The sequence below is a fragment of the Sceloporus undulatus genome, chromosome 7 (assembly GCF_019175285.1).
Source record: "Sceloporus undulatus isolate JIND9_A2432 ecotype Alabama chromosome 7, SceUnd_v1.1, whole genome shotgun sequence".
In the NCBI taxonomy this organism is placed as follows: Eukaryota; Metazoa; Chordata; class Lepidosauria; order Squamata; family Phrynosomatidae; genus Sceloporus; species Sceloporus undulatus.
The window spans coordinates 51,619,399-51,642,070 of record NC_056528.1 but is presented as its reverse complement, the minus strand read 5'-3'; the positions used below and the strand labels follow the sequence as shown (position 1 = coordinate 51,642,070).

Genomic DNA, 22,672 nt, shown 5'->3' with positions numbered 1-22,672 from the left:
GAAGGAGAAGAGTCTTTCCTCTTCCGGAGGCGTCCGCTGAGTCTCACCTGCGGAGACGAGGAGAAGGAGGAGGAGAAATGGGCGTGGCTACAGGCTCCGCCCACCCGTCGGGCGAGGACCCCTGTGTCTGCGCTGCCATTGGCCGCCGGGCCGGGGCTGTCCTGCGCGAACGCCTGCGCGGGGAGTAGAGGGCGCGTCGCCCCCGGAGGAGCCTCACTCGGAGCCCGGACGCCGCCGAAGAAGGAGCGGGAGCGGCAGTGGCGGCGGGAGGCTGAGGCTGAGGAGGAAGCACGGACGGACGGAGGGAAACCCTGGGGATTGTCGGCCGGAGGAGGAGCGCGCCGAGGGCAGCGAGCGAGGCCCCGCGGGATGGGCGCCCCGTGAAGCGGCGTCGGCGGACGGAGCCCGGGACCGTGGCCGTGGATTAAGCGGGCGCGAGGGGCGCCTTCCTCGGGCGCCGGGCCCCGCCTTCTTCGCCTTCAGGAGCAGAGGAGGATGGCGGCGGCGGCGGCGGCGGAGGAGCCTGAGGCGGCGGAGGCGGAGGCGTCGTGGTGGGCGTCCGGCCGCAGGGCCCCGGCCGTGCCTCCCTGCCGGCTGCTGCCGGTGCTGCTGGCCCTGTGCCGCCTGGCCACTCCGCTGGCGGCCAAGAGCCTGGAGTCCGTCGCCTGGAGCGCCAGCAACGCCAAGTACGTCCGCGGGAGCTGCTCTTCTCCCCCGGGGCACCGAGGAGGAGGAGGAGGAGGAGAAGCGGCTCTTCTCCCTGGCAGGGGCCCCTTTGCATAACGGCCCTGCCAGGGAGGCCCTTCGGCCTGGGCAGCGGGACTTGGCCGGCCCCTTTCTCCCTGGGACTCAGAGAGCTGTGGGCTCCAAAAGAGGGTCCGAGAGGAGAGAGGCCCTCCGGGGCAAGGAAGCTGGGGAACCGGGAGGGTCAGCGGCTGGCGGCCCCGGACCCCTCCCTCTGTCTCTCTTTCGGAAGCAGAGCTGTGGGCTCCAAAAGTAAACCCCGGCAAGAGGCAGAGCCCGAGGGAGAGAGAGAGGTGGCCGGCGCTCAAGTGCTCAATCGCGCCATTGGCAGCCTGGCGCCGAGCCTTGTTCCGGGGCTGCCTTGGGGATGCCACCCTCATCCTCTGCCCTGGCTGACGCTGCTCAGACCCTCCTCCTCCTCCGGTGATGGAAATGCCATGCCCCAGGATCCCTTGCGGGGGGGGGCTGGTGCCACTCGGCCCAAACCCACAGGACTCTGCCCGTCTGCATGCCCCCCCCTCCATGTTTCCGCCAGGCGGAGGTCGGGGAGCAAACCCACCCGGCGGCACCGTCTGTCTTTGGTCTTGGGGCTGCTGGGCAGGGAGGCTTGAGAGAGCAGGGGGTGGGGGGTGTTGATTGGGGTGCCTCTTGGCCAGGCCCTGTGGCTTATGCGCCCCCAACTGGAAGGGCCGGCTTTCTGGAAGCGGTGGGGTGCTCCCTGGAAGAAGGAGGGCTGCTTGGCTCCGGTGGGCAATGCCAGCCTGCCCCCTCCAGGCGCCAAGCACCAGTCCCTCAAAGGTCAAAGGTCTTTCAAGAGAGCCCAGCCTCCTGGAAATCCCTCTCCCTTGAGCCATTGGCCAGAAGAAGCGCATTCCAGGCTGGCCTCCTGCTGCCCTGCCTTCCTGGGCGCTTTGTCTTTTGCCTCTGCCTGCTTCCAGTTCTTACTTTTGGTGGCTGGTAGTTTGTCCCGTGAAAGGAGACCCATCTGGCAGCCTCTTCCTCGGGTTTGGTGCCACAGCGAGGCCTTGGACCAGGCGTCCGCAGACCTCCCTGCCTTGGCCTTGTTGCCAGCCAGCTCTGTCTGTCTATGAGGGGAGCCAGGCAGCAGCTGCAAAAGTCTTCTGGGCCTCTCTTGCTCCCATCATCCCCAGTTCCTCGCCCTGCTTTTCCCAAGATGGAGCCAAGGGATCCAGGCACTGGGGCCTGGCCTTCTCCTGGGCCTCCTTCCAGAGCCCTGCTTTCCTCTCAGTCCAGCCTTCTCACTCAAGGAGCCCTCTGGGGACGGCCGTCCTTTTCGGTTGGGGGGTGGGTGGTTGTGGGCTGGAGGTGCCAGCTTCCCTTGCCCTGCGTGGAACTCAGAACGCACGCAGGGTGTTTGCGGCTGGCATCTCCATTGGCTGCCCCTCTTGCCTGGGTGCCCTCCCTGGGAGCCCCTCTGCAGAGCCTTCTCCCACCCGCGGCAGCAGCGGAGAAGGAGAAGCGCCCCTTGGCCCTCCGAAACACGCCTGAAAAACCCACTGCCAGGCTGCGCAGTTTCCAGCAGGGCAAGGCTGATTTGGGGAGCTCTGGCTTTCTGGTAGAGATTTATGGGTAAGGAAAAACAATCTGGAGTTGGCCTGGTTTGAGCGCTTTCTTTGTGAAATGGATCCCTACCTTGCTGGCTGGGGTTTATGGGAGTTGTAGTCCAAAAGATCTGGACACAGGACAGACGTTTGTTTGGCTTTTGGGCTGGAGGTGGCGGGGGGGGGGGCTGAAGCCAAAGAAATGGTTTCCATAACTCCCCTGTATTTGGGGAAATTGAGCACAATGCAGGGATGTCGTTTTGCTCCTTCTTCCTGGCGTGGCTCGGATTGGGGGGATGCCACCTCCGTGGGTCCCTGGGGCCCCAGGATTGCAGGGCGGCATGTGTCCTGGTCCTCCATACTCTGCTCCAAGAAGGCTTCCCTACGGATTGCAAAGCAGCTGGGCCTGGAACAAAAGGGACTGCCGCCCCCTTCTAGAAGGGTACCATCATAGAGTTGGAAGAGCCCCCAAGGGCCATCCACTCCAGCCCCCTTCTGCCATGCAGGAACTCACCAACCAAAGTGCTCCCTGTGGCAGATGGCCAACCAGCCTCTCCTTTGCCTACTTTTTGGAGCTCGGTGCAAGAACTTTTTCTGGCCGCCTCCCCAGGACTGCCCTTCCTGTGCCCCCTTTCTTTCCAGGCGACCCCCTGGAATAACTGTCTGCCTTGAATACCTTTCCTCTCACTCTCTCTTGTTTCTCAAAGGAGTTGCCAGGGCTGGCTCCCCGTCTTCCAAAGTGGTCTTGGCTTTCTTCTGAGTTAATGTTTTTGGGGAGTGACCCCCTTCCAGGCTCCGTTTGCTGCGGAATTGGCCCCCAAAATTGTGGAGTGTGTTTCCAGTTGTTTAAAGGGCCAGGGGACAATCCTGGAGTGTGTTTCTGAGGCAGGAAGGAAAAGGGGAGCCCCTCCATCGGAGGCTCAGCCTGAGCAGATCAGCAGGAATCCCCATAGAAGCTTTCTGGAAGCAAGGCTCCTGTGCATTTCCGCACAGAAAGGCAAGTGTGTTTTTCTAAGCCAAAGGCCCTCTCTGTGTCTCTGGGTTTTTCTTGCAGGATAAATCCTGAACAGTAAGGAGTTTTCAAGGGTTTCTTTTTTTGAGGGGGGGGCAGCCGGGAGAAAAAAGAACAATATTGGTTATAGTTGGCAGGGTTAACATTGATGCAGACTTGCAACCCACCCCCTCCCAGCCCAGGACTGTTTGTGGGGCAAGGCAGCCGTGGGGCCTTTGGCGCTCTGGGTTTAGCATTTCTTTCCTAATGATCTTTCTCTCGGCTTTCCTCGTCCCAGAAGTCTCCCTCCTTGAAGGTCGGAGGTGGATTTGAGGAGCCACAGGCTGTGTCTGTATGGGTCAGAAGACCCTGCAATTTGTGTATTTCCTATCTATCTATTGGGTTTCTAGCTGGCTTTTCTCCCAAGATGGGCTACAAGGAGACTTTTTGTCTTTGCTGTGTGTCTTCAAGTCATTTCTGGCTCATTGCGACCCTAAGGAGTTTATCACACGGGGGACAATTGGAAGTATACCCAGTGATTAACCTGCGATAATCCCCTAATTGCGCTGATGGTTTTCACCCGATGTCGAGATGAAATGTGATTAAAGTGTCATTATCCCATGAATAACCAGGCAAGAAGCAGCAGCAAATCCTTCTCCGGACTTTCCCCTGAATGACTGTTTTGCTGTTTATTGCCTGGCTATTCATGGGATAATGGCTCTTGTGTTAATCTCATTTTAATCACATTGTAATATCATTGTGCGATTTTCACTGTTTAAACTCCACATTTCCCCGTGTGATAAACTCATTAGGCTTATCATGGGGTTTTCTTGGCAGGATTTGTTCAGAGGAGGTTTGCTGCCATGGCCTTCCCCTGAGGCTGAGAGAGTGTGACTTGGCCAGCCAGGGAGTCGAATCCCGGCCTCCAGAGCCATAGGATCGTAGAGTTGGAAGAGACCATGGGGGCCATCCAGTCCAGCCCCCGCCATGCAGGAACTCCCGATCAAAGCATCCCCATTGACAGAGGGCCGTCCAGCCGTCCCATTCCAGCACTCAGACCACTATGGCAAGCGGGATCCTTACACTTACAACAATTTAAAATACAGTACTGGGATGAAACAGTTGGTTGACAAAAGTTGAAAAAGAAACACTGTGTATAGTGTATAAATCTAGAAATTTAGGTGCGTGTCTCTCTCTCTCTCTCTATATATATATATATATGATGAAAGGCCAGAGTTTAATCTTCCCTGGAAGCACTCTCTCATCCATCCAGCCTTTAGTATCTGCACTAATAGTTATGTCTGCTGGAATTATGCATGTTCTTAGGCATTGTTTTCCTTTGCATCTTTCATTGGATGTGCCTGAGTCTTACCCTCGATTTATCCACAGGTCAAATCACAATCCATAATTTTGGACCCAAAACTTCCCCTCGACTTATAGTTGAGGATATATGGTAAACAGTAATATTATTTTAAAAACATAATTGAAACAAGTTTAAAACAGTAAAACCTATTTAGAACACATGGCAAGTATTCAATAACGTTGCAACTACTTCATTTCCTTAATTGGAGAAGTTAGAGTCCCCAAACCTGGCCGGCTTTCCCCTCAGTGCCTCCCCCCCCCCCATTGTGGATCCTTCTTCAGTTACTGATAAAGATACATACATACATACATACATATATATGTATATATATATATTGGGGGGAAGCAAAGCAAGAGTTCATTTTGGCTTTGATTTCAGCTTGTTTGTATTGCGCTGGTTGCATTTTAGCAAACGTTTGCAAAGATGTGATTGAAATCCCGTCTGCCTTTGGCTTTTTGCGTGGATCGAAAGCCACTCTGAGCTCTTGCGAGGAAGTGCCAGGTTTACCTTAAAATAAACAACAAGGAAGGACAACAACAACAAGAAGAGTTAGCTGACATTAAATAGACCATGGCTGGTTTCTGGCTGACCCATTCCTTTGGGAGGAGAGAAAAGCCCCTTTGCCCCCTGCAAATAGGTTCATTGCGGTGGCTCTGATTCTGAAAGACTCCTAAAACCTGCATTCTTGGGGGGGGGGGCTGAAGGGTGTTTATGGGGAGAAGAGCATGCTGGGCCCTGGAGACAAAGGTGTTTTAGGCAGAGTCATCTTCCCTGACTGCAAAGGGACCCCCCCCCCAAAAGAGGGAGGGGAGGGGGTGGCCCACATCCTGCTGGGGTTGGGGAGTCTCCAGCCAGCCAGCCTCCCCTCCCTCTGCCTTCCTTCCTTCTTTCCTGGGGGGCTTGGCAGCGGTGGCGGCAGCATGTCCTCCTCGAACCCCCCCCAGGAGGATCACTCCCCCTTCCCCTTCTTGTGCTGCGTTCCCTCCGTGCATCCTCCTTGCAAAGTGGGGGGGGGGCTTTGTTCTGTGTGGTGGCGGCTGCTTCTGTCCATCCGTGGGTCCACCAGGGGGCGCCAGGGGGCCAGTCTGTGCCCGCATCCCCTCCCCTCCCTCCTCAGCCCCCCAGAGGACCCTCACCCCACACTCCCCCTCCCAAAGTGGTCACTGTGCCAGGCCAAGGAGGCAGGAGGCCCGGTGCATGGCTTCCCTCTGCACCTTGTTTAGTTTGGGGGGGAAGGCTGGGGTTGGGGGGCACTGCTGTGTTTTCTATCCTTGGGTATAGATGGCTGGTTGCAGCCCTTTGGCAGCGCAGGCAGTGGGGGGGGGGACTGGCATTTGGGGGGAGAGAGGGAAGAAGAGGGGCCACCTTTGGCCACTTGGTTTGCTGGGTTTGCAGCCCCATTAGCCAGCAAGGCAAGCAAGCAGCCTGGGCTTTGGATGTAGTAGTATGCTGCACACATCTGCCCTTAAAGGAACAAGGAGTGGAGGGTTTTGGGGGGGAGGGGTCTGCATTCGACCCCCTTTTCTGCTGCCCAGCCTCCATCTACTGGAATTCTGGGATTGGTAGCGTTCAAAGGCATGAGTCTGAAAAATCAGGATGCAAAGCAGGGGCAGAGTTGCCTGTTGTGTGTGTGAGTGTGGAGGGGAGAGGAAGCCCCCAGACTCTCCTGGGGGTCCTGTCCGGGCCCCTGTCCTTCCACAGCCCCCTTCCCAATCCCCCTCCCCCCGCCATGGGCTGCCTTCCTGTGGGCCTGAGAAGACACTCGAATCCTGCTGCTGGTTTTGAGTTTGGCCTTGCTTGTTTTTAAATTACGATCTCCCCCCTCAAAGCCCCCCTTGTTTTGTTCTAATTAGTGTTTGGGGGGAGTGCTGCTGGGAGGGTTGACTTGTCAAAGCAGCTGCTGCTAAGCCTTTGGGATCTGCAGCAGAGAGGTCCCTTTCTGGAGAGAGCTCTTCCTCCTCCTCCTCCTCCTCCTCCTCCTTATGGCTGAGTCGGTTCTCTTCCTGCCCCATCTGCCCCCCTGCCAGCCTTCAGGCCCATGGAGCCTTTCTCCAGGTGTGGGGCCAGAAGGGAAGGGAAGGTGCCTGGCTTTGTGTGGGGCAGTGGAGCGTATGTGTGCACCTGCCTATGAGGCTCTGGGGGGGGGGGGCGTGGGAGCTTTCGTGGCCAAGCCCTTCCCCACACATTGGGAGGGGGCATTGCTTGTGCTTCCCAGACCCAGAGATCTGTGGGCCTGTTTTGTGCAAGTGTGTCCAGACCTCTTTCTCTCTCCAGTTGTTTTAAGCAGAACTTCAGGGAAATGGTCCAGAGAAACGACATAATAATTATTGTATTACAAATTGTTTCCCTTTAATGGCTCCTGTTGGATCACTTAGTCTGAAGCTGAAGACCCCCCCCCCCCCCAAATCCATGCAAGTTTTTCCAACTGCTTCATATTTCTGCTTAAGAACTTAAACCCTTCTGGAAAACAGGCCATGGTCTGGCCAGCCTCCTTTGGAGTTTCCTCCCCATCCCTTGCGCAGGGATGTGGGGCTTCTGGGGGGGGGGGATGAAGGACAGCGTTTAAGAATGGGGAGGGGCACATGTAAGTGGGGCAGGGTCCTTTGGGGGTCCCTTGAGACTCTAGTTTCTGAGTCTGGTCTTTGTAGACGTGTTTTTCGTGCTGGAGGGAGCCTGGAAGCCTCTCCTGAAGCTGGAGGCTGGGATGGAGCCAACGCTGCCTCACTGGTTTCAGAAGCAGAAATTAATAACTTGAATTTGAGATGGGGGGGGGGGGGGCGGGGCAGCCCCTCAAATGGGGAGCAGCTTCTGGGGGCTTCCTGCGAAAAGGGGCCTGGCCTGGCTCGGCTCAGCGGCTGAGACGGTGGGAACAGCCCTGCGAGGTCCTGGGGGCTTAAGTGGGAATTAGTGGGTTTGTTGTTGTTTCTTTGTTTCCGGTTGTAAAGGCATTTTTGTTTCATCTGCTCTTTAACTAATGTGTCTTTGTTTCAGTTTAGTAATGTATATAAATACCTCACAATATTCATTTATATATATATATATGTGTGTGTGTGTGTGTCACATCTTATTATCATGCTGAGCATATAGAGTGGAATAGATAGTAAAAAAGTGGATGGGGGGCTTTCTTTTTAAATAGCAGTGACCAGTTTCCGCTTAAAGCAGGTGGTGGTCCCCCTCTCCCTCCGAGGGCCCAGTTTGCCACCCAGGGCCTACTAGCCAGCCATGTGCTTATGGGGCTGGGGAGTGGGCTGTTTGAGCTTCCAGGGGGCGCCTGGGATTGGTTCAAGGTGGAGGCTGGGAAGAGTCGGCATTTCCCTCCAGATGCAAAGTATGAATGATAGGACAGTGGCCCCCTTAGAGCGGCCCCCCTTGAATCCTGTGAGGAAAGCCAAGGGGGAAGGGGGCTTTCTTCCCCGGAGCCCCAGAGCACTCTCCTGGCCTGCTTTCCCTCTTGACTTCTTCAGCTGCCTTCTTTCTGCTCTATTTCTTCAACTCAAGGCAGCCGCTTCCTCTTCTCTGCAGAGAAAGAAAGTCTAAAGGCATTTTGGGGGGGGGGGGGGCCCCCCCAAATCATGGGTAGGTTTTTGTTTTTATTTTATTTCATCTGCCGAGTTGGGCCTGAGGGTCCACTTGGTTTGGATCCAGCATGGCGCGGGGGGGGGGGGGCTTTAGAGATCTGCCCCAACAGAGCGAGGGCTTGGCTCTGGGGTCTCAGCGAAGGAGGAGACAAACTGTGTGGGAAATGCAAGGGAAGCCAAACCAGTTTGTGTCATGGAATGGGCTGGGGGTGCAGGAGGCAAGCCGGTGGGATTGCAGGGTGTGTGTGTCCCCGTCTCTGTCCCCCCGCCCCCGCCGCTGGTTGTGGCCCCTGCGTCCACCCCTGACTTCCCCCCATCGCACCATACTGGGGATGCTGGGAGGAGAGCGGAGGCAGCCTCCCTCTTTTGTGGCTTTTTTGTAGAGGCTCTGAACTCCTAGAGAGACTGGATGTCTTTGCAAGGACCAAAAGCAGAGGAAGGAGGGGAGGTGTCATTGCACAAAGGAGACCTTGTGACCCTTCCTGGGCCATGCCTCCACTCAGTGGGCCCTGGCAGGGAAGGTCTCCTTCTGCCACGGGCTGCCCAGCAGCCTCCTGGGAGGACAGCTCTTTTGGAGCCTCTGCATCCCCTTCCTGCCTTCACCTGTGCAAACTGAGCCTTGTGAACATCCACCTGTGTGTTTGGGGGGTGGGTTCCAGAGAGCACTGGGACATGGAGGGCAAGGGGGCAGCCATCTCAGCCTTTACTGGTTGGTTTTTGGGGCACCCTGTTTCCTGAGTTGGTATCCTCCACAGATCTCCTAAATGGGCTTAATTTCTTTTGTTGTCTGCACCCCCTAAGATAATTGGGCAAAGGGGGGGGTATATGGATACCACCCCTGCTTGTTCCCTGCCTCACTCTGACCCGCTTCCCACGCTGGTGGGTCTCCCAAAAGCTGCCAGCGTTCTTGTGGACTGTAACCCCACCCTCCCCACCAGCATGGCAGGGGGCCAGGGCCGATGGGGGGTGCTGGGTTGGCGCATGGCTCAGCCAAGACAGCCAGGCCCTGTGGCATCAGACTCAAGGAATCCCTGTGCCCCCAAATGCCAGTCTTGATTCCAAGCCTGCCGCGTAAAGCGTGCCTTCCCTCCTCCTGCTCTTCCTCCTCCCCCCATGGTGCCTGAGTTGCTGGGGCATGCAAGGTGCCTGCCCCACCTGCCCACCCCCTTCCAGGTGCCAAACTGCTCCTGGGTATGGCGGAGGCGGAGGCTCCTTGCTTCCTTTCTGCCTTTTATGGCCTTCCTTCTCACCTGGAGCAGAAATCAGGTGCCAGGAGAGCCTGAGTCACCCTCACAGGGCCTGGCTGTCTTGGCTGAGCCATGCGCCAACCCAGCACTCCCCATCGGCCCTGGCCCCCTGCCGTGCTGGTGGGGAGGGTGGGGTTGCAGTCCACAAGAACGCTGGCAGCTTTTGGGAGAAGGGTGGCACTCTGGATCAGAAGCTATTTGGCCACAGGCTGGGATTTTAGACCCCTGTGGTTGCTTAAAGCAGCATTAAGGGGTGAAGGGTGGGGGGGACTCTGGGAGCCTTCTGAAAATTAGGTCAAGACACAAGTGGAAATTTCCCCCCAGGAGCGCCCTTTGAGAGCCTTTGTGGCCAGGACCACTGGGCACCACAGGAGGGCAGCTTGGGGGCTGGATTTGGGGTAAAAAAGGAGGAAGAGTTCTCCTTGCTTAGGTTTATGCATGGAACCTTATTGGTGGGGTCCCATGGGGTGGTGGGACCCTTTTCCCTTGGAAGCCAGTCTGTGTGGCTCAGACGGAAGTGAGACATCTCTGGGTTTGCCCTATGGGGGGGGGGGAGTTGGCTGCCGTCTCCCTCCCAGCCTCCCTCCCTACAGAATCCGGCTGAGCTGCTGGGGCTGCTGGTGCCAAAGTCATTCTTTACTTTGGACCCTGGAAAGGCATCCCCTCCCACCCTCCACTGGGCTTCTGGGGGAGGAAAATGGGAGGCCTGGGAGCCCCTCTGGACCCCTCCTTCACCCCCCAGCACAAAGGGGGAGCCAGGCCCCCTCCCTGGGAAGCCAATCCTTTTCTTGCTGGGCTGGCAGGGCAGGGCCTCTGTGTTCCCAATCAAAATAGCCCAGCCGGCCAAGGCTGGGAACTCAATCTGCCTCTTATGGGTCATGCAATAACCTTGGCAGCAGGAGGGTTGGGCCTCCCCTGGCCGGGAGAGAAAGTTTTTGCCTGGCTGGGGTCTTGCAAGATCCCGCCCCCTCTTGGGCTTCCAGAGCAGCCCCCCCCAGAGCTCCCACAGCCGGAGGGAGGGAGGGGGAGATTCCACAGGATGAGACCCCACACAGAGGGCCAGAGTCTGAGGGTGTTGTGTGTATGCGTGCATGTGTATGCATGCATGCAAGGGGAGTTCAGGGTGATGGGGGCTTCAAGGGGGGGGCTCATAGCTGTTGATGACAGGCTTTGCCATTGCTCACTGGGCAGCTCCTTCCTGAGGCAAAGATCCAGGTCTCCCCATCCTGGGCTTCTGGTGTTGTTGTTGTTGTTATTATTATTATTATCTTTATTTATAAAGCGCCTTAAATCTACACGGTGCTGTACAAAACCAAGTAAAATCAAGAATATAAAAGCCTGCCTATGGCGTACAATCTAAAAGTTAAAGTAACAAATTAAAAACATCATGATGGTGTTGGGTGGGGGGGCTCCCTCTCCCCATCCTGCCCCCAGAAACTGAGCTTAGTTCTCTCGTGGCTTCTCCATTTGGAGGCCAATCGGAGCACACTGTGGCTCCCCTGGGGTACTTTGTCTGGATGTCTGTCAGCCCTTGCAAGCCTGGCATCACAGGTGGGCACACTGGCCAGCCTTGGCCATCTTGAACATCCCTGGCTGGCAGTGAAGAGGTGCCCTAGTTGCCGTGGCCGATGGTGCTGTAGAAGCCACTTCCTTCCAGGTGGTTCTGGCCTCCTCTCGATGCTGCTTTCTTGGAGAGGCTCCGTGGCCGGAGGGGTTCTGCAGGGTCTGGGGTCTGGAGTTAAGGGCAGGGGGACTTGTGCAAACTTCAGGGACTGCACACGCTGTGAACCCAATCGTGAGCTGAGATTCCTTCCCGGGTGGAGTGCAATGGGGTGGGTCGGGGGGGGTGCTTCTTTGGCTCCACAGAGAGCTGCCCCAGGTTTTCTTGGGAAACATTCAGTTTTGGGGGCAGGCACTGGGGAGGCAGAGTCAGGCTGGCTTCCCTCTGAATCTGCAAATGGGAAGCTCCCCTTGGTGGGTTTGGTGGCTGAAGCGCAAGAGGTGCGCCAGGCCTTGGGCCTTGCTTGCGTCTCTCTTAAGGCGCAGGGGAGAGGCTGGTTTGGGAACCCTTCCTGGCTGTAAGCATTGGGCGTCCATCTGTCCGTCCTCCGTAGGACGCGGCCCCAGGGTGTTTTCAGTGAGCACTTCACATTGAGATGTGGATCTGCCTGGATCTGCCAGGGAAGGTGTGTCTGCACACTTCCCAGGAATGTGGGTTTCTCTCTTATGCGCGTGCGTTGGACAGAAATGCTGAGAGATCACAGGGCTTGTGAATCATGACCAAAGCCTGGGAACAGAGAGGAACCTCTTTGCCAACTCTGAGGCTCCCTTTCAAGTCAGTTGCAAACGTGTGGTGAGGGGGGCACGGGGACAAATTCTGCTGCTTCTCTGGCAGAGTTTGGTTGCCCCAGCTTTGCTGAGGCCTCTGTTAAGAGCGACCCCCACAAAACGCCTCTGTGTGTGTTGCAGTCATGACCAGGGCAGCAGCTGCCATGGAGTGGGGACTGGCATAGCGAGGGCCAGTTTGGGATGTGGACTGGTTGGTCGCTGGTCCCATTGACCAGGGACCATGGGCCTAATGCTGAGAGGCAGCACCCCCTTGGTCCTCTTCCCATGGGACTTCCTCTCCTTTATCCCACGCTGCCGTCTGCCATCACAGTCACGCCTTTGCTCCGCTTCCAAGGCAGCTGATTGTGTTATATAAACAACAGTAACAAAGCAACACCCAGAAACCTACAGCCAGCTATGCTTAGGATTAATGACCAACAGAAGTTTTTGGACCTCTTATAACAGCACTTGTGGTGTGATGCAGTGCGTGGAACTTCCAGGGTTTCTGTGACCCATTGGCACACCTGCTGCTTCTTTGTGAGCCTAACCCCCAGGGTGGGTGTGCAGCGGTTGACGTGGGGTGATTGGGCCTTTCCCCCATCCCAGCACACAGCCCTGGAGGTTCTCCTCTCCATCTTTGGTCCAAGGATTCGTCTTTGGTCCAAGAAGTGAGAACTGGTGGGTCAGAACTGCAGACTAGGGCGCGTTACAGACCGCCTAAAAGCGGTGGTCTGCCGGCACTGCTGGTTGCTCCGTGAGGGAGCTGCAGCGGCCAAACCGCGCGGAGCAAAAAAGAAGCCCCAAAATGGCGCTTCTTCCCGCGGCGTGGTTATGATGCGCGAGGCGCCAATGGTGCACTCGCGACGTCCAGATGCTGTGCGTCCGGAACGTAATAATGGCGGTGCCTGTGTGTATAGGGTGCCGCCATTATTACGCCCCCGTCACGTGCTAGGGGTGAGGCTGGTGTGGACGCTAGGTCCCCGGCCAACCCCTAGCACATGATGGGGGCGCCTCAAGAACCCATCTGTAACGGCCTACGGCTGGATTGCAGGAAGATGCAGAGTGCTCTCTCTCTCAATCTCAGTCTCTCTTTCTTTTTCCCATTCTGGGGTGGTTGTTGCTTCCAGCTGTTGCCTCCAGACATTTTAGGATGCTGGCCTGGGAGTCTTGGCAGTTTTAGGACCCAGCCTTAGGTCACATTTGTGGACATCTCGGGGGCTGTTACGCTAGAACAAATCAATACCAAAAAACAAAACAAAAAAGAGCTGGGGTTAAACGTCTCCTCATTTCTGGAGGCCATGTTGTTTCTGATGGGAGGGCTTAGGAGGAGACACTTGCTCCTCTTGTACCTCTTGTCTTCCTTAAACCGCAGGTGCCAACTTGGGGAGCAATCAGACTTCCCAGCTTCTCTGGGAAACTCTTAGACCCTCCCCTCCCTCCCTCCCTCCCTCCCTCCTTGCTGCTGGCAGAAGTCTTTATTTCAGCCCAGAATCCCAGTCCCATCAGTGCCTTTCTGGGGAAGGGATGAAAGGTGGGAGCAGTGTCCCAGGGAAGGATTGCAGGTGGAGGAGACCTGGTGGCACAGCGGTTAAATGCCTGTACTGCAGCCACTGACTCGAAACCATAAGGTTGCGAGTTCAGTACCAGCCAGGGCTCAAGCTCGACTCAGGCTTGCATCCTTCCAAGGTGGCTAAAATGAGTCCCCAGCTCCTTGGGGACAATTAGCTTACAGTTGTAAACTGCTTAGAGACTGCTTAGGTATTATGAAGCGGTATATAAATGCTGCTGCTATTGCTATTGGAGAACCAACATGGTCTCCTCAAGTGGGTGCCGGGCCCATCCCCAAACCAACCTCTGGCGCAGGGAGGTCCCTTTCTGCTAGTCAGGAATCTGCCCTTTGCCCCACAGGTACCAGGGGGCATGGCTTTGGGTCAAGCCACCTGGGTCTGCTCCTTGGCACAGTCTCTGAATAATCACAGTTTCAAGAACAAAGAAACAGAGCTCATGGTGTGTGTTTTGGGCTGGGGAAAATGTGCCATTGGCTGCTAGTTGGGCCACAGATAGGGCAGGTGGCTGGGAGGCCAGGTGCCCACATGGCCCCCCACAAGCATCACCGCCTCAGCCTCAGCGCCTGCGTTTCCAAGAGAAAGGGCTGGATTTGTGTGGCTTTGCCCTTGTGGAAAACGCTGAGAGAGAAGAAGGAAACCTCTTTGGGAAATGGGAATTGGCAGGGCACATGTATGGAGTGATCCAGCGATGAGGAGGCTTTGCTGCTGGGATCCGGAGCTCCTGCTCCCCTCTTTTCCTCTGGCGAGGCGGGGGCTTCGGCCCTAGGGGCCACTGCGCCATTAAAGTGGAATGGCTGCTCCCCCCTCTGCCCTCTCCTTCCTGCCCCCATGCACCCTCTCACTGACATGGGGGGGGGTGGTTCTGGGGGTCCCCCCTTTCTCACCCTCCAAGGGTTGTCTGTGGGGTGAGTGGGGAGGAGCAAAGAACGGTTCTAGTAGGTTTTGACTTCTTTTCCCGAGGCCCCTTTGAACAGACAGGGCAGAATGAAAATGGATGGATGGACGGAGGGTTGTTGGTTTAATGAAGTTACAAAATGGCAGCTGTTTGGAGGAGGAGGAGGAGGAGGGCGTCCATGTCATCCCCCCCCCTTGGATTGTGGGGAGGGGGCTTGCAGGGCCCTGGGGTTAACTCTGGCGTAAGGCTTTCTTCCTGAAAAGAAAAAGGAAAAAAGAAATCTGGGGAGATTTCCAAATTCCAAACCATTTTGTGTTTAAGAGGAGGAGGGGGCTGATTTTTTGGGGGGCTTAGGTTACCATGGCAACTGCCTGGGCCCCACATTGATGCATCGCGTGTAAATCCCTTCAGAAAGGCGAAGGGTCCTTTGTCTTTGGGAGCCTTGAATGGGACTCATTAAAACCAAAATGTTAAGAGGGGGAAAAAGACTATGAAGGAGAAGGGAGACCCCCCCCTCCGCAATGCAGCCACCCTTTAAAAAGTGTGTGTGTGTGTGTGTTTGGGGAGGGTTTGAGTGGGGCAGAGTGGCAGTGGGGAGGCAGGCAGGGCGCAGCCAGGCAAAAGCCCCCCCCCCCATTACTCCTTTTCTCCTGGGGTTTGTTAAGAGAGGCCTGAACTCCCAGCCGCTGAGGATGGGCAGAGGAAGGAGGACTTGGCATCTTCTCGGTCCTGGCACAGAAGTTGCCTAACCTTTTGGTCATATGGGGGTGGGGACCTCTTGGCTGGAGGGGGCAGCTGGCACTGTGTGGGTCTGTGTGGGTATCTCCTGCCCTTGATCCTTGGCACCTTCTGCCCCAGAGAGCCCTACAGTGGTGGTGGTGGAGGTCAGCTGGTGGTTCTTCTTCTGGGGGATGCTGGCCCTCTTCTCCCATCCAAGTGGTCCCCACCAGTGTGGCCTTTCTTTGCTCCCTCTGCACCAAAGAAAGCTTTCCAGGGTCCAGATCCACAAAGAGAGAGGTGGACCCACAGAACTTTCCCCCCTTTTCCCCATAGCACTGACTATGGGGACCTGTTTCTCTCAAAGGGCAAGTCCAGGCTTAGAGAAGGATGATCTTTCTTGGGCAAGGGAGTCTCTCAGGAAGGGCCCCAGACTTCCACTTACTGGAATTTGCAGCTGGGGACTTACTAGTTGTTGTTCTCATTGCTGTGAAGACATAAAACCTGTGAGGTGTGGCGACTGTGATAAATGTGAAAATGAGGGAAGTAAGAGTGTGTGTGTCGTTCATGCTCAGTCTGCAGAGAGGATGCTGGGGAGGGAGGGGGGCAAGCTCTTTTCCATTAGAGAAACTTGAAGACTCCTTCCCCCCCCCCCCCCGCCGCCGCCATGGACTATGGTAAATAGGCCTGGTTAATATTCATGGGCTGATTGCAAGCGCATAATCACCTGCTGGGTAATTGTGGTCTTGGACTTATTTCTGGGGAAGTTGACACCTTAAAAAAGGGTTTTTATTAAAGTGGGACTGAGTAAGTCACTGTCCTAGCAGGGAGGATAGAGCATTTGCAGAAGCTGGCTTAAAGAAACAAGGGGCCTTCCCTAGTAATTGCACTAATTCTTTATCTGATAATATTATTGTCAGTTGCTCCAACATCCCATTAAAGCAAAATGTTGTTAGGCCAAAATCATGAAGAAACTTTTGCTAGAAGACTTGAAAAAGTGGGACTGGAAGGTTGACGCTGCAGAGTCCTGGTTGGCTTCAGCGGCAGAATCATGTGCCAGGAAGCTGCTGCTGCTGCCGCCGCCGCCATATGCTTCCAAGGGGTTTTCTGGCTTGCTTGGCCAGCAGTGCCCCATTCCAAGGGGGCTTCCCTCTGAGGCTCCCTGAGAGACTTGCCCAGGGTCACTGGAGGGAGGGTTTGCCTGGTCCCCCGGAGTCTCTGCCCAACCCTCAGGCCACTATCACAGCGATGGGCAACTGCGCAGCAGGTGGGGGCCGTTTTTCTTCGTTGCACTCACCCAGTGGGTTGCAACCCCACATTTTAATGTGCTGAAGTGACATAATGCAATTTTGGCTTTGGGGACCAAACCATTACATTTCTAGGTTATGGTTTGGGTTAGTTTGGCTGGTTCGGGGGCAAAAAATCAGCCTGAATTAATAATAATAATGTGTTGTTGGATTTCTGGATGGTCCCCACAGCTGCACTTAGGGGCCCCAAGGGTCACATTTTGGGGGCCGTACTTTGCCCACCTTGTGCCTTGTAACATGGGAGTTGCTTGTGCTGAAATTTGGTCTTGTCTTGTGGTGTGATGGTTTCTCTTTGCAACCTGGACTCGCCTTTGGACTTCTGGGATGGAGAAACAAAGATTGGCCGAACCTCCCTCCATCCAAAGGAGGATCCCTGGGTGCAATAAGGACTGGCCGAGGATGCAGTTCTTAACGGGCTTTTGGGGAGCATGGGCTCTCCTGAGAATATGATGGAAGCTGTAGAGATGAAATTAGACAAGACAAATATGGATCCCCAAAACCCAGTGCCTGGCATAAAAGCCAGGCACCTAAGCATAGTGCTGCACTTCAGCATTGTATGTGTGTGGGGCTTGGGCCTTCTTAAATGTTTTGCGATAAGAAGGGAAGGAAGAGGAGTCCTGTGGCACCCTAAAGGCTACCCAGTTTGTTTCAGAACAAAATCCCCGTGGACAGAAGGGTGGGCTTTGCCCCCAAAATGGCGCTGAAATAAACAGGTTGGTCTCAGAGCTGCCCTGTGACCTTCCCTTTTCCTGCTGAAACAGACCAATATGGCTGTCCCTTGAACCGTTTTTTAAAATAGGCGTCTCATTAAAGAAATGGGATGGAGGAAGAGAGGAGAGGGTCAAACTCTGTAGCCTTTTGCCCAATGGGCTGGGACACATTTTCCTCTCTATCTGGGACCCTCCCTCCCCAAACAAATCTTGCCAGTAAAACTCCCAGACCCATGATAGGCTGGCCTTTGGGCTGCCATAAGTCAGAAATGACTTGAAGGCACAACAAACAACGGACCTGTAATGAGTAATCCTGGGGTTTCTGCAGGGGAAGAACAGGTGGTGTGCGTGCAGCAGATCATGTGGTCCAAAGTTTAAGCTGAAATCATTAATTTGTTAGTCTTTAAGGCGCCACGGGACACTTGGGGGGTGGGTTGTTGCAGCAAAACTGCGGAGCTGACCTGTTGGAAAACCTGATGCTGGTGGGGGCTGTGTTTTTAGGGCCACTGTGTAATTGTGAGAGGGCAGTCTGTATGTGCAAGGCCACAGGCACGGTGTGCAAGGCACTCGTGCAAAGAGTGAAGCCACGATTCTCACTGTGTTTTGGTTCATCTGCCGCCTCTCCTGGAGTATTGCAAATTAGTTTTTTATTTCCCTTTACTCTGATTCAAGCGCGCAGGCCTTGGCTGAGTCCTGGGAATGCGCAGAGCCTCCATGGGGCCCAGTGGGGCTGCGTGGGTCAGTCAGGGTTGGCTGGGGGGCAGCCCTCATGCTCAGAGACCTATGGGTCGCTCCCCTGCCTGCGGCTCTCAAAGGGTTTGCCTTTCCCGGCTCAGCACTTTCCTTTCTTCCCAAACCAGTTTCAGCCTTCTGGAGCTGGGATGGCTCTCAATGTGAGGGGTGTGTGTGTGTGTTTGTGCTGCTTGGGAGCCATCCGGATTATCAGGCCAGATGTGGCACTTATCCCATAAGATCAGGTTCCCTGTAAGCCTTTTGGGAATCCTAAGCCTCTGTGTGGAGTGAGTGGGGATTAAGGCGAGATTGCTCAGCCGCTCGAGAGCTTCTGAGCCCCCCCCCCCACGGGAAGGAAGCCATGGAGGAGAAGCCCCCCACACCACCCCATTCGCCAGCCCCAGTTGCCTCATCCTTCGGGGGCCATTCACAGGACCGGAAGAAGCTTGTGGGGATAGCTCTTTCCCCAGAGCTCCTTTCGGCAAGTAGGGACCCCCCAACCCATGGAGCCCTAGTTGAGCTGAGCTCCTTCCTTCCTCCGTGCATGATGCCCCCTTGTTCCTTGGCAGTGCAGCTGGAGGGAGCATAATGGCAGCCCCTAAACAGCAGCAGGGCATTTTGGTGGCTCAGTGGCTGAGTGAGTGGCATGGGGGGGGGGGGCTGCCATTGGTGACTGCTGGCCTGGTCTTTGCCTGGAGGGGGAGAGGGGTTTCTTTGGGCTCTGCTGAGCACCAAGAGGGGCTTCTGGGGGTGGGGTGGGGAGGGGAGGGGGCACCTTGCAGGCTAGCTCTTGGCATTCATGCATGGCGTTTTTGGGGGGAGCATGGCGCACAGTGGGTTTGTTGAGAGTGGCTGGGAGGCAGTGGCTGGGGAGGAAGCCTTGGGCCCTGCTTGGGGGGGGCTGGTTTTCAGGGCCTTCCCAGGACCCCCACCTTTGCCCCTCCCTTTCCAGCAAGAAAAGGAGCTGGGCTTCGGTTTCCCCCTGTTCCCCAGAAGGGCATCTCTGGTGCCCCCCAGCCACCCCCCCCCCGCCATGCAAAGAGAGCTCTCCTTGTTTACCCAACCGGGAGGAGTCGGTTTACATGCCACACAAGTCCCCTTTTCACCTTTCCCATCAGAAAACACCTCTTGAAACAACCAGGAAATGGGACCCAGGGCCACCTGATCGCTCCCAAGGAACGGCCGGCAGAGAATGGATGCAGGGGGCGGGGAGGATATGGGGCAACAAAGAGGGGCTTCTGTGTGGGGGAGCCTCCTTTGTTCCTCTTGCACATTGAAGGATGGAGGGACGGAAGGATGGCTTGCTGGGGCTTTATTGCGTGGCTCCAGGGAGCATAAGTAGGAGGAAGAGCAGCTTTTGGAGGAAGGGGAGCTGTAGCCCATTAGGGGCAATCTTAGCCAAATGGGGCCGAGGACGGGACCCCTTTCCCAGGACATCAAAATGAGGCTGCTTGCTTCTATCCTCTTGTTGGGGCAAATGCTGATGCAAGTGTGTCTCCAACCTTGTTGTCAGCTGCTCTTGGGAAGACTCCAGTCTTTAGCCAAAACCTGAAAACAGGCAGCCAGCCGGGCTCAGAGGTGGCTGCTGCCATGGCCTGGGTGCCATGTTTGTGTTTGTGTGTGTGAGGGAGACGGGGCATTCCCAGGGGAGCGTTTCCCGCTGGGCTGCTGGTTTCCAGGCCAAGGGTAGATCCCTGGACATGTTTTGGTCTCACTTGGATGCCTTTTGCATCTTTCTGAGAGATCAGTATGATCTTTGACCTTCCAGGGGAGGGAGGAAGGGCACCTGTCATTGTTGTTGGGCATTTTTCTGAATGGCAGAGAGGGCTGCTCCTGCTGATAGGTTTCTAGAAAAAGGGCACTGGCAAAGTGGCACCCTTTTAGTTGGCAGAGTGGTCCCAGCTTCCACTTGCGCATGGGGTGGTTGGGGCCTGTCCAGGAGCATATGGGGGGTGGGAAGAGACATTCCTGCCTGAGGCACAGGTCTTCTGTATCTCAGCCACCTTTGAGCCAGGTGTGTCTCTGTGTATGTAGCAGCCATGTTTGCTTTGTGGCTTTCCCCCTTCATTCGAGGAAGGCGGAGGAGGAGGGCTGTGGGTCAGATCTGTGAGAGGAGGCAGTGGTGTGCGCAGCGCAAGGGAAACGGTGCCCAAAGGGCTTATGGCAGCAGGGAAGTGGCCGTGAAGGACCTCGGCATGCCAGCCTGAGAAAGTGGCTCACGAGGAGCTGACAAACTGGCCTGGTTGCCCTGCTGGGTAAATGAGCAGCTGGAGCAACCGACGTCCGCTTGTTTCATTTTTATGCCACCTTTCTCCCAGAAAGGGACCCCAGGTGACTCACAAATAGAAACATTTTAAAAAACTTGATACAATTAATAAACAATTAAAATATCAAAATAAAAACAGTATAAAATTATATTCATACTACAACACATGCCCCATACAAGGGATTAGAGGAGTCCCTAAAAAAAAGGTTATGATTCCATGGATAAAGATCCCCCCATCCCCATAACTGCAAGAAGTGTGCAGGTCACCGGACCTTTCCATCCGCCAAGGGCCAGGCCTCCCAGTCCCAGTCCCAGTCCCAGGGGCTGGGCAGCCTGTGCTGCAGACGGAGCCTCAGAGGGGGTTCCTGGCGCGGAGTCACAGGACCAGGCCCACTTGTGCGGAGTCATAGGAGCAGACCCACATGCTCCTCAGCTGCCAGAGAGGCAGCCGTTGGCCCTTAAGCCTTTGGTAGGGGCAGGGGGGCACAGAAGGCTCTCTGTCTGTCCGTGAGACCAGAGGGAGGAGTGGAATTAGTGGGGCTCTGTGGGGAGATTGCAGCTGGCTTCCTTAAAACAGAGCCATTGGCATGGATTCCCATCAGAGCCCCCTGAGCGCTTTTGAACTGACCCTTGGGTTTCTCTGTGAGATGGATCTCTGTGGAGAAGGAGAAACTCCTCTGAGGACCCCTTGGGAGCCCAATGTCTGCTTCCTTTTGTGGAAAAGAAGAACTTTGCTGGGGGGGGGGGTGTGCTGGGATGCCAGGGAAGGAGTCGGCGCAGCTCTGCTGGAATCTGCCTTTGGGATCCTTGATTTGACAAAAACTGGCCAGAAGTTTTGGGGTTGGCGGGAGATGGTGAGGTGTATTGTAGTGTCTGGGTCTGCCTTGGGGTCTGCTTTCTCTATCTCCGTCCTCCTCCTTTGGGGCTGGGGCAAGGGCAGCCTGTCTCAAGGGCTGCTTGCATGAACAAAGAGAGCATGGGGAGGTATGGCGGACGTCCTGCGTTGCAAGCGCTTTCATGGCAACTGTGTTTGCACAGTCTGCCGGCTGAATTCCTTGGAAGACGGTTATGGAAACCATTGGGGGAAGGGGTGGGGTGATAGAAAAGAGTCCACCTGTTCCCAGTGGCCCCAATAAGATCCGTGACCAGAACTGGTGAATAAGGCCTGGGAGTGGGAGAGATCCGTAGGGCAGGGAGTGGGGGAGCCTTTGTGCTCCTGAGACGTCCTGCAATTCAAGAGCCATTCTCTTTGCAGAGACGGAGGAGGAGCCCGGTTCTGTGTGCTTCCACTCAGTTGTGGGGCTGCTGCTTTGATCCCGTCCCTTCTTCTCCCAAGGAAGGCTGAGGAGGAGGAGAGTGGCCTGAATAATGCTGCCTTGGTTCCTCTTCCAAGACAAGCCTGGGGCTGAAAGGGAAGTTTTGCTTTAGAAGGGAGAGCCCAAAAGGAAGGCTGCTTTTAGGGAAGCCCAGGGCCGCCTCTGCCATCCCCACAGTCTGCATCTGGGGTGAGGGTGGTGGCCACTCCCTCCTCTCTTGCTCTGCGAGTCCAGCTCGCCACGCTGGGCCTGGGCTTGGCCACGTCTTCCCTGGCTCTGCCCCTGGCAAAGGCTGGCGCAGAACCAGCTCAGGCTGGAAAGGGCACCCAGATGGCCAGGAGGCTATCTGAAGCCAGTCCAGGAGGCTGGGCCAGTCCAGTTTGCCCTTCTGTTGTGTTCATATGTTCTTCCCTTGTCATGGTTTCAGCAAAAGCATCCTGGTGTCGTGAAGAGAGCGACGTTGCACACCATAAGTGGGCACTGATTGGGTCCTTTGATTCTCCCTCTATGGGTTCCCACTGGGGCATTTCAGGAGGGGCTCTATGGAAAGGGGGCTGCATTTATGGCTCTGTGAGTCAGGGCTGGAGAATGTGCTGCTCTTTCCCTTTCCTCTTGGCTCACCTGGCTTCTCTTGCTGGAATTCATGTGGGTGGGAAGGGTGGGGCAGGGAGAGGCAGGTTTCCCTTGTAATCTAGGGCAGGAATGAATGGCCAATGTGGCCCCAAGAGTGGTTCTGATCTGCCCCACCCAGCCATCCAAATACATTTTTAAACACATGTAAGGAAACAAGTGCTCCAGAATGGTTGGGAGAGTGTTCTTGCGTTCTTTTTTGGATTTGGGAGGTCTTTTAGAAAGCATCCACTGCCCCCCACCCCCAAATCCCCTGGTCCCCATAGCTTTGGTGCATTCAAGAGCTTGGTCAGCTGGCAAGGTGGCATTCTGCCTGGCGCCCCATGAAGCTGTGGTCTCTTGTGGTCTGCCAGGGACCTGGCTACAGGAAAGGATGGCTTATTCCCCTTCCCTGTCCCATGACTCTTGGGAGGCATTGAGGGAAGGCAGCAGCAGCTGACAGGGAAGGAAGCAGGGCCGGGTTGGCCCCGTTTGCGTCTCAGCGCCAAGCGGCCTCATTTGCCTCTGAACGAAGAAGGCACTGGGTTTAGCCGCCCTCCTTTCGTGGGTAATTTTAGAAAGGAAAGCAGAAAATTCCCAGGGGAAAATTAGACAACTCTTAGAATGAAATGGAATTAAAAGATGAAATTACGTGTTGGCACGCCAGTGCAAGATCGTTAAGAGAGTGCTGTAATTACCTCTCCTGCTGCTGCCACTGCTTTCCTTTTTGTAAGGCCTT

General features: G+C 55.7%; 1 protein-coding gene across 1 annotated transcript in view; it reads left to right on the top strand.

The window, feature by feature from the left end:
• Nucleotides 1–244: 244 nt before the first annotated feature.
• The window catches only part of EFNB1 (ephrin B1), a 55,031-nt gene continuing 32,603 nt past the window's right edge, over nt 245–22,672 (top strand). Inside the window, exon 1 of the mRNA XM_042480097.1 lies at nt 245–686. Within this exon, the coding sequence (XP_042336031.1) occupies nt 496–686 (191 nt within the window). The 5' untranslated portion in view covers nt 245–495. The remainder of the gene's footprint in view (nt 687–22,672) is intronic.